The sequence below is a fragment of the Rhipicephalus sanguineus genome, chromosome 3, assembly GCF_013339695.2.
Source record: "Rhipicephalus sanguineus isolate Rsan-2018 chromosome 3, BIME_Rsan_1.4, whole genome shotgun sequence".
NCBI lineage: Eukaryota > Metazoa > Arthropoda > Arachnida > Ixodida > Ixodidae > Rhipicephalus > Rhipicephalus sanguineus.
In genome coordinates, this window is record NC_051178.1 from 114120482 (window position 1) to 114132268 (window position 11787).

Here is an 11787-nt window from a genome sequence, read left to right on the forward strand (position 1 = left end):
CCTGAACGCCCAAAACATTACGTAATGTCAGATAAAAGCCATATGCTTCCGTCTAAACTCTCCTGAAGCACCTTGATAGCATTAAGACCAAATAATAATTAGACGTAATATATCAAAGAAATGGTCCAATGTGGTTATCTCATTTCTGGGGGGTACATAGAGTGGGATCTTGAAAATGTCGTGCGTGAACGTTTTGTCTCCAATAAAAAATTGGAAATTCTTGAGTGTCTCCAATAGAAAGTCGGAATTCCTACCTCTTTTATTATGCCAAAGAAAGAGGAGTTTCAGGAGCCTTCATAGTCCTCGATCAAACGAAAGCGTTCGACAGGGTCTAGCGGCGTTACTTGTTCGCAGTACTGAGGAATTACGGTTTGTCAGACGAGTTCGCTAAGTGCTTTGAGCTGCTCTATGAGAGCACCAATAGTCACCTCTGCTTAAACGGTGACATGACAGAGAGCTTCGCTGTAGAAAGGGGTGTCAGGCAGGGATGCCCAGCTGCTCCAGTTTTATTTGTATTGTCGCTGGATCACATCATCAGAAAAGTCGCGATGTGTCCTGGAATTAGAGGACTTTCCATGCCAGGCACTGATGAAATTAAAGTTGCAGCCTACGCCGACGATACCTCGATATTTGTAAGAAACAAGATTGGTTTTGCCATATTTTTGGAGCTCTTTGAGCAGTACTCCGCTCTTTCTGGCGCGTACTTGAATACCGACAAAAGCAAGGCGATGCGCTTTGGAGCCTTCGCCGACGATCTCCCAGGTGGAGTTCAATTAGTGGACGCTGTCAGAGTTCTCGGAGTGATCTTTCAAGAAGAAAGCATCGCAAATAGAACATGGGAAGACGCAATAGCCAATACGAGGGACGTGATAAACAGGACTTCGGAATACAAGCTGTGCTGCGTGGGCAGGTGTGGTGAAGAAGCAGGCGTGCGTGTATGCTTGTTACATCGCACACGTTGCGTTGTTGCCGTGCAGTTTTGCAGAGCGCCTCAGGACACTTGTTGGAGCATTTGTATGGGAACATAAACCTGCTAAGGTGAAGACTAGTTGCCTCAATCTGCCCGCAGAGCGCGACGGTCTGGCTCCACCAGATATTAACATCTTCACTAGAGCATTGGCAGCAAAAGTAGTCTCTAGGTTGTTTGCTGATCCGGAATACCCAGGAAAGAGCCTTCTAATGTATGGACAAGTACTCTAAGACTACGTTTGCAGTGGAGAGATACAGTGGACCGCAAGCTGAGAAACCGCTAGTTTTGCTAGAGTGTGTGCGACTTTAGGCGCACACTAGATCAAAAAGCGGAGGATAAGGGGTTTGAAGAACTGGCGCCAATATGTTTAAGCTACTTGCTGATGGAAGAGACGCTGGAAGACGAAGATAAACGAAAAACGAACCCAAGCCGATGAAACACATGGAAGAAAAGCAAAGTTCCTGAAGTGGTTCACGAATTTGACTGGCCGAGAAGATGGAGCGTGTTACCGACGCGTCAACGCCTCGCCGGGTTGCACGTGACACCAAATGATAAATGCGCGAATTGTGCGCAATCCGAGACAACTAAGCATGCGTTATTCGAATGCGTTGCTACTAAGGGTGTATGACACCTTGTATGGCGCACCTTTGGAGCCAGTGTACATCGCTGTCGCAAAGGAATAACGGCATGTTTGCACAATCGATACTATTGGTGACAATGTACGTGATCTGGAGACGTCAGTGCCAGGCAGGAGCTCGTAGACAACCACAGCGTGCAGCGTTGCCAGCCATACACCGTATTTATCAAGTTGTTTTCGGATACCTAGTTGACGAGCTGGAAGTGACTGGTGTTGATGCCTTCTTAAGGCGCTGACACACTCGGTTTTTCGCATTACGTGGGGAGGAACTGGAATTTCCAGCAGCGCCATACTGAGTTCAGAAAAAGAAACAAGTTACCCGACTCCCCGTGCTGCACTTCCCCCTCTCCCTTTCTTTTTTTCCCCATCTCCTAACTTGTTTGTTGTATAGTTGTTTGGTAGCGTAGAGTGTATTACTGCAATCGGCATAAGATTGCGTCTAGCGTTTGTGTAACTTACAATGACACAATTTGTAAGTATTTAGTTTATAAGCGTCTCTAGCGATTGCGTGCACCGGTTCCATAAACTTTCCTTTGTGGATCTCCATAAGTCGACAGCACAAGCAGTGATGGCTTATGGCTCTACCATAGTAGTGCACACACTACTCAGAATTGTCAATCTTTTTTCCAGATACTTATTTTCTCTCCTCTTTAGGATAATATTTTTCTCTAAACTTTTATTTTCTCGCCTATTTTGGAGAGTCGCGCAGGGAGAGCCACGGCTTACCGCTCTCTCATAGTAGAGAACATAGTACTCTAAATCGTCGGCCGTTTTTAACAGCGAAGCTGTTTGAGCTATCAGTAACTTGTGCTTCATCGTGCAAAACTCCACAGGTGGGCATGCGCCGAAGGAACTGGACAAGCCGCGCTACCTAGTACAGCATTACAACTCCGCTCTGCGATGTGGAGCACGTGAAACACGTGAGATGGAGAGAGAGAGAAAGAGATAGAAAGAAATAGAAAAGAAGGAGAGGGATGAAGAGTGAAAAAAAATCACGCCATATTCACGGAATGAATGATGATGAGTGGGGCGAAGCTCGAGAGGGGAGATCGTCGGTAAAACCTTTACTCTCCCGTGAAAGTTCGCCCATTACATCATTAAGAAAGACGTAAGACTCGCAAGTGCACTTCATAGAACTCGCAACTCGTAAGACTCGCAAGTGCACTTCATAGAACTAGGCGCTCACGTACCACGAAAGACATGCATGTACAGAACCACGGCTTTAGGAAGTATAGCGTAGTGGGTTCCTCGCAAGTGCACTTAAAATTATGATGATTTATAGCGTAGTGGGTTCCTCGCAAGTGCACTTCGCCCCTAAAATTATGATGATTTATAGCGTAGTGGGTTCCTCGCAAGTGCACTTCATAGAACTAGGCCCTCACGTACCACGAAAGACATGCATTTACAGACCCACGGCTTTAGGAGCTTCGCCCCTAAAACAGGCAGAAAGAAAGTGATAGAAAGGAAGAATAAAATAAAGAGAATTTAAGGGAACAAGGACATAAAAAGCTAGAATGACAGAGAAAGGCATCGAAAGAGAGATAAAGATATAGAAAGGAACATAGAAAGATAGATATAGAAAATATAGAAAGAGATAAAAAGGACAGCAAGAGAAAGAGCGAAATAAAAAGAAACAAAGAAAGAGGGAGAGAAAGGGAAGACAGACTAATAAAGATAGAAAGAGTGAGAAAGAGAAAGAAATAGATAAAAAGAGAAGGAAAGAAATTTAAAGAAAGGTATAGAAAGTGTAGCGAAGCGTTGGAAGTCTGTAATGGGTCGCCCTCTCGAGCGCTTTCTAGTGGGTCGTCCCCTTCGGCTCTTCTCTGACAGCACGCTCCTCGCGCTCAGAGTCCGCGCTCTGTCTTGACTGTCGCCGTTGTGCTTCGTCGACTAGTGCCGTCAATAAACGCCTTTATAATTTGGTGGAGAGTGCTGCGCCGTCCAACCAGCTTCGGCCCGTTCGATGCCCCTGGCGCTTCGATCCCGTACCGTGCCCTCTACCATGCCTCAAGACGCCCGCCCAGGCAACCGCTTCCCCCTGTACCGACACCATGCTCCGGTTCCTCCCGCATCCGCGACCCTCCTATATTCACCGGCGCGGATGGCACTGACGTGGAGGACTGGCTCGCGATATACGAGCGCGTGAGCGTACCCAACAATGGGACGAGGCAGGAAAGCTGAGCAACTGGTTTTTCTACCTCGCGGGTGTGGCCAGCCTGTGGTACAACAACCACGCAACCGATTTCCTCACGTGGTCTGATTTCAAGACTGCCATCATCAACGTGTTTGGCCGACCTGCCGTACGTAAACTGCAAGCCGAACAGCGTTTACGTGAACGAGCTCAGCAGACCGGTGAGTCGTTTACCAGCTACATCGAAGACGTCCTCGACTTGTGCAAGAAGGCCGACGTAACCATGTCTGAGTCTGACAAGATCCGACCACGTTATGAAAGGCATCGACGACGATGCCTTCACCATGCTGCTCGCCAAGAACCCTCGTACCGTGACAGAGGTGATCACGCTCTGCCAAAGCTACGAGGAGCTGCGCCGGCAGCGGTTGCTGACCCGTCGACCTCCTTCAGTCGACGCCGACCTCGCTGGCTTGTCGGCCATTTCTGATCACCCTGGCTTTCTCGCCGAGGTCAAGTCATTTGTGCGCGAGGAAATTGCCCGCCAGTTTTCTCTACTGACCTTGCCTCAGTCGCAGCATGTTGAACAGCCGTCGACCACACTGCTGCCTCCCTTACGCCGCGCTATTCAACAGGAAATCGCGGAGGTCATGCCGGAATACCACCAGCCACCTCCGGCGCTTGCGCCACTCAGTTACGCGCAAGTTGTAGCCAGGCCACCCCCAGCGATCCCTGTGTCTGCTCCACATCCTTACACCGAAGTCGTCGCCAAACAACAGGCCTTCCAGGCGAGTGTGCCGGCTGCGTACGCCGACGTCTTTCCTAGGCCACGACTGCAGCCCACCATGCAGTCCCATCAGCCGCCGCCCCGTCCACCGCGTCTTGGGCCATGGATGGGGACCCCACCCCGGCGAACCGATGGCGCACTTCCGACAACCGCCCCATCTGCTTTGCGTGCGGTGCGCGGTTCACGTCGCCCGCTATTTGCCAATCGCATTCAGTCGCCTCCAGTCGCCTAACCAGGCCAAGCCAGTCGAGCCGCTCCGCATTACGATTCACCGCGCCTATGTCACCGCCTCGTCTCGCCCAGCGCCCTCTATACCCGCCGGTCACCGTCACACGACGCCGCTCACTGTCCCAGATGCGGCCACGTCTGGTCCCACGTGACCAGGAAAACTAGTCGTCGCAGCACACGAGGCAAGGGCCTGCGACGCGATCGAACTGCGAAAGCCCTCAGCGAAGCCCACGAACGTGATAGACGTGTTTGTAGACGGTGTCGTGCATCCTGCCCTTATATCGACACTGGAGCCGCTGTATCCGTTATGGACGCAAAGCTTAGCCGAATACTGCGCAAAGGTGAACGACGCCACTTTCAGGGCTCTACCCTCCGTACAGCCAGCGCCCAACGTATTCACCCTACAGCGGTGTTGGCACAGCCCGCGTCATGATTAAGGACGCTATGTACGCCCGTCGAATTGATCATAATTCCTGCCTGCTCTCACGACGTCATTCTCGGATGGGATTTTCTCTCCCGCCACGACGCCGTCATTCATTGCGCACCAGCCGAAATAGAGCTGTCACCATTCTCTAATTTGACGGCGGAAGACAGTCCATCGCTGCGAGAAAGGTACTCGTCAAAGACGACATCAATTGCCTGCAAACTCGTCAACGGTGGTGTCCGTCTACTGCGCCAGTCTATCCGACACCGTTGCACTCCTCTCGCCATATGACCGTATTTGCACGAGGAAAAGGCTTACTGGTGCCTTTCGCGACCGTCAAATCACTCAGGGAAGCACCTCTATTTTTCTAATCAACCCCTCCCCGTACAGTGTTACGTTGGTGCGAGGGGAATGTCTCGGCAGCGTGGAACTCTCGAAGACGCACAAGTTATGGACGAACCCGATGACACGCACGGCCGCAGTTCCAGTACGCTCAGTGCTGTTTCGATGTCTGGTTCATCAACCCGCTGACGTGTTTGGTTCCACCATAGCTGACAACCTTCGCAGGTCCAGCGTTCCAGCTTCTGGACCTGTTTGGAAGAATTTCGCTCTTCTTTCGATGTCGCTCAAAACGTCTCTCGGCCGCACGTCGGCCGTTACGCACGGCAATCGATACTGGCGCCCACCAGCCACTGCGGCAACGTCCATATCGCGTATCTCCCACAGAACGCCGTGTAATCACCGAGCAAGTCGACGACATGCTCGACGCGATGTTATTCGACCCTCCAACAGCCCCTGGGCGTCTCCTGTCGTTCTTGTTGCGAAGAAGGACGGTTCTGTGCGGTTCTGTGTCGACTACAGACGACTCAACAAGATCACTCGTAAGGACGTGTATCCACTGGCCGCGAATAGACGATGCGATTGACAGCCTGCAAGGCGCCGAATTCTTTTCATCTCTCGATTTGCGCTCAGGGTACTGGCAAGTACCTATGGCTGACGACGCTCGACCGAAGACCGCCTTTGTCACGCCCGACGGCCTGTACGAATTCAACGTCACGCCGTTTGGGCTGTGTAATGCGCCCGCCACCTTTGAGCGCATGATGGATATCGTTCTGCGCAACCTGAAATGGCACACGTGCTTGTGCTACCTCGACGACGTCGTTCTTGCTCCGGAATTTTCCACCCATCTTCAACGCCTACGGCATGTTTTGACGCGTTTGAGCGACGCCGGTCTGCAACTGAATCTAAAGAAGTGCCGATTGCAGCACGGCAGCTGACAGTCCTCGGCTACGGTCGTGTCCAAGGACAGAGTTCTCCCCGATCCAGCCAAACTTCGCGCCGTGACCGAGTTCCCGAAACCTAACGTCCGTCAAAGAACTGCGCAGTTTCGGTAGGACTGTGTTCCTACTTTCGGCGCTTCATTCGAAATTTCGCGACTATCATATCGCCTCTGACGAAGCTCCTCGGAAGTAACGGGCCCCTCCATTCATGGTCGTCCGAGTGCAACGACGCTTTCGAAAGCTCCGCCGTTTGTTGACGTCGCTCCCATACTACGCCACTACGACCCTACGGCTCCTACAGAGGTACACACAGACGCTAGCGGTGTTGGCCTTGGCGCTGTCCTTGCGCAGCGCAAACCAGGGTTCCCTGAATATGTCGTGGCATATGCACGTCGTACGCTTACTAAAGCCAGAGACCAATTACACCATCACCGAAAAGGAATGCCTGGCGATCATCTGGGCCCCTTACGAAATTCCGACCTTATTTGTATGGTCGCCCATTGATGTGATCACCGACCATCATGCACTATGCTGGTTGTCGTCACTGAAGGATCCCTCAGGTCGCCTCGCCCGCTGGGCACTTCGCCTACAGGACTACGATATCCGCGTGCTGTACCGCAATGGACGCCAGCATACTGACGCCGACGCACTCTCGCGCTCCCCCTTGCCTGACGACAATACCCATAGCTCAGTGTCTCACAAAGCCGTTTCTTCTATCGACATTCACACCATCGCTACTGAACTGCGCAAGGATCACTGGATCGCCTCATTGATAGACTTGCTGACTGATCCATCGGCAACATCATCCACTCGCGCGTTGCGTCGCCAAGCCCACCATTTCGCCGTTCGCGACGACCTCCTCCACCGACGCAATTACGGCGACGGCCGCCAGTGGCTACTCGTAATACCCCGCAGTCTGCGTTCTGACATATGCGAATCGTTCCACTCTGATCCGCAGTGCGCACACTCTGGGGTATCGAAAACCTACCACCACATTCGCCAACGGTACTTTTGGCGAGGGATGTACCGCTACGTGCAGAAGTTCGTTCGCTCCTGCATCAATTGTCAGCGCCGCAAAACACCAACGCACCTGTCGCCGGCAGGTCTGCAACCTCTGCCTTGCCCTGACCGGCCGTTCGGGCGCGTTGGCATAGACTTGTATGGACCACTTCCTCTAACGTCGGCTGGTAACCGCTGGGCCATCGTCGCTGTTGACCACCTTACGCGATACGACGAAACTGCCGCCCTCCCAGCGGCTACAGCGCGCGATGTTGCTTCCTTCCTGCTGCACCGATTCATGCTGCGCCACGGTCCACCCCAGGAGCTGCTCAGCGATCGAGGTCGTGTCTTCTTGTCGGAAGTCGTCGAAGCCATCCTGAAAGAGTGCAACGTTGTTCACCGGAAAACTACTGCTTACCACCCGCAGACGAATGGCCTCACCGAACGCTTTAACCGCACGCTCGGCGACATGCTCTCGATGTACGTCGCCGCCGATCGCACCAATTGGGATGCCATTCTGCCTTTCGTCACCTACGCCTATAATACCGCCCCTCAGAGCACTACTGGTTCTTATTGTACGGCAGACACCCGTCGCACACAATCGACACAATCCTTCCATACAAGTCGGATCCGTCTGAGTGTGCGCCTATTTCTGCCACAGCCAGACTTGCTGAGGAGTGTCGGGAGCTTGCCAAGACGTTTACTACGCATGACCAAGAGCGGCAAAAGAGCATTCGCGGTGACACCACCACTTCTGCGCCCACGTTCCGCCCTGGAGCACTCGTATGGCTCTCAGTCCCTACCACTGCACCTGGCCTCTCTTCCAAACTGCTGCCCAAGTACGACGGCCCCTACCGTGTCGTCGAACGCACATCCCCGGTCAACTACCTGATCGAGCCCGTTGAACCATCTTCGGACATGCGCCGTCGAGTGCGCGACATTGTCAACGTGGAGCGCCTGAAGCCCTATCATGACCAGCTCATAGTGACAAGCAGTTAGGTCGCCAGGCGGCTCCCTTTTTCGTACCCGGGGTAATTGTAGCGAAGCGTTGGAAGTCTGTAATGGGTCGCCCTCTCGAGCGCTTTCTAGTGGCTTTCGGCTTTCGGCCTTCGGCTCTTCTCTGACAGCACGCTCCTCGCGCTCAGAGTCCGCGCTCTGTCTTCACTGTCGCCGTTGTGCTTCGTCGACTAGTGCCGTCAAAAAACGCCTTTATAAAAGGAACAGATACAAAAAAAAAGAGGTAAGGAAACAGAGATTAGGATAAAGAATGGAAGAAAAAATGAAGGAAAACGAAGAAGGCAGCCCAGCAGCACTCTTCCTTCAGGCTTGGCGCCACTAGTACGAAGCTGCCATAGTTTTTCTAAACACACTAGAGTAGCTATTGAAATGGGTTGTTGGGCAGAATTCTATAGTAGAGTACATCGTACTCTGAATCGTCAGGCATTCTTTCTCAACATACTGGTGCTTTTTATAGGGACAGTTGCACTACGCTTCTCCCATAGTAGTGTATGTCTGGCTCTGAGTAGTGCACCTCTCATTCTAAACACCATTTTACTGACATCACGTCCGTTACGGATATGATGTCAGTGAATTCTTGGTGTAGACCGGTATAAAACACGTTCGTGTTAAAAGAAAAAAAAATAACCAGGAAATCGTGAAGCTTCTCAGCTCTGGTGGTCTCATCAGAATGCAGCGGCGTAACTTGCCTTTAGGTTCAGCTGTTCCTTGGCACCGCAGCTGAACAGCTCCGTCTCTTGTTGTCATGTCGTGGAATATGCTATGAGTGTGCTACGAGTGTGAGCTTTCGTGCGGTTGGGTAAGCCCATACTATGCAGAAAGTGTTCATGTTTGTTGTATTGTTGATGCTTGTAATAGCACAGTGCAATGTGTGCAGCGTTTCATGTACTCAAATGTGGACTATGCGGCTACCTTTCGCACGGAAGCTTTGTGCGGTGGTGGTAGTGTTCGTGACATGCGGTGTGAGCCTTGCAGAATTGTATGTGAAGGTTAACGGTGTCGGTTCGGGATGGAACTCCTCGCCTCCCTCTCGCGGCTCCGGAGTGTTGTCTAGTAGCCGAGTAGTTGTCGAGTGGTTGTCGATTCGGGTAGGCAATCAGTAGCCAGTACACTCTGCTACGAATGCACCGAAGCACAAGTTGACTATTTGGCGAAACGTTGCTTAGGCACTAGCACACAAGAATAAATTGTAATAGTGAGATAGAAAAGATGCAGGAGGGAAGATGTATAGCTTTAGCAACCAACACTTATGTAAAATACGTGCTTCAACTTCTTGTTTCCTTTATGCAGATTACAAGTATACGTAGCCGGAAGTTAACTCAACTGTTGAATGTATTCGGCGGCCGCTTGTTCTAAGAACAGGCTAGTCCATTAGCGAAGTTTGGGGCAAAAAAATTACAATCCACCCACTTGAATAGCACAAAGCATAAAGTAAATCCATACGACTTTCCGCCGACATAGGTGTTTTTAGTTGATGAAAAATTGGTTCTTGCCTAGGATACCGATTCGGCAAGAATGCCTTTTCGGTGTGGTCGCCTTGCTACTTGAGCTAAGCAGGAGACTCACTCTACGAAAGGGCAAATTAACCTACAATTCGATATGTCGAAGCGCAGTGCATACGGCAAATCAATTATTCACAAGCGCACAAGTTGGGGGAAAGTTCGTTTTGCCTTCATAGATTCGAACTACGAATGGATGAATGAAAATGTCCTCGCGTAAAATATGCCTTCATCGCACTTTGCGGTCTTTCACTGAACTGACTCGCGATACTGCTCTTTAACCAGGCATGTCTCTCAGCTAAGTACACTTGCAACATCTAAGCAAAACTAGAGCGGCGATTATGTCCGCCTTTATCAAGTACGTCGAAGATTTCCAACCTGTTCACGGAAAGAGAGACATGCATTTTTCTGCGGCACAGTCCAGTACGCCCAGTCGTCGTGGCCACCGACGTTGTAAGCTGCCATGACTGGTATCTGCCTAGAGGCCGTCTCTAGTCCGCCCGCTTCCAGGAGAAGCACAGTGACGTCAGGGTTTGCGGACAGCCGGTTGGCGATCACGGAGCCGGCGGATCCGCCACCCACTGCATGGGTGGAACGACGTTGATTATTAAGTATTCATAGACAGATTCACAGTCGATATATAAACACGAGGGCTAGCGGAAAGCATTGGAAGGAATGAGAATGTAAGAGTGGACTCTCAGAAAGTCTTCCCTCTGGTTGACAAACAGAGCACAGCATTTCATAGGAACGCAAGGCCTTCAATAACTCGCACATTCATGAGCTCGTTTTGACTCACTCGCCGCTGTACGTAGCTTAATTGGTAGAGCGTCGGAAGCGTTATCCGAAGGTGACAAGGTTCGCCCTATGCCTGCGGTAACGTGATTTTTCATCGACTTTAATTCCTTTCCATCTACGTCATAATTACTATGCTAAATTTAAAGCTTGCAAGTAACATCCCCTTGACCTTCCTTTGCTTCATTGTCTGTTCGTTTCGTTAGGCTGTGTCTTGAGACTAATAAAGAAGAACGAGCGCTCGATCAATCCCTCTTTTTCGTTCGTGTTTTCAAAGCGATAGCTCTACACCTCCCGCTACAAGTATATGAAACGCCTCTTTACGTGATTCTTACCTTCAAGCTTAGTCAAGGTCAACCCCGACAAAAGAAAGCGTCAGCGAAACACTACCGCGCTGCGATAGCACGGAGCACGATAGTGTGGAGTTTCTTAAGGGGCACCTAAAGCCAAGTACGCGAACGCTTTTGCATTTCACACCAAACGAAGAGCAGCCACCGAGGATGAAACAGACTCCTCAACTTTGAGCCAGCTTAGCAGAGCGATACCACAGCCAGAAGGTTGTACCCCAGGTTGTACCACGACGGACCACTTTTATACATTACCGATAATGTAGTCATATTCCTGCTTCAGCGTGCCGAGCTCGTAGTCACGGAGCGAGGGAAGATCCGTGAAAGGTACGTGGACGAGTAGGTTCACCATTGCGAGCAGCAAGCCAATGAGGTTCTGAGGAGCGGCCCCTCGGCCCCACAGGGCGCACGTCATGGCATCCAGGCTACCGCTCATGGTTCACGCTTGGATTCTGTTGCGATATCCTCTGGATTCCGCTTTGCTTCGAGGTATACGTACGGGCACTTGAAACCCTTCTGCGCGACGATGTAATTGAAAGGACGAAAGAGCGTTGTCGAAAAAGAAAATAAATACTTCAGCTCAGTGCAACAAACATATCTGTCACCGTTAACAAACCGGCAGCGGACAGTCATAAAGTACTGACGTCAGGGTAGCGGAGATGAATGCACAGCTGGGGCG

The 11787-nt window shown here is 51.1% G+C and overlaps 1 protein-coding gene across 1 annotated transcript in view; it reads right to left on the reverse strand.

The window, feature by feature from the left end:
- Positions 1–11523, reverse strand: part of LOC119385771 (glucose dehydrogenase [FAD, quinone]) — a 34111-nt gene extending 22588 nt beyond the window's left edge. The window contains exons 1-2 of the mRNA XM_049414104.1: positions 11364–11523; positions 10348–10550 (exon numbers count right to left, since the gene is read on the reverse strand). Coding sequence (XP_049270061.1) covers positions 10348–10550; positions 11364–11523 — 363 coding nt within the window. The remainder of the gene's footprint in view (positions 1–10347; positions 10551–11363) is intronic.
- Positions 11524–11787: the final 264 nt, after the last annotated feature.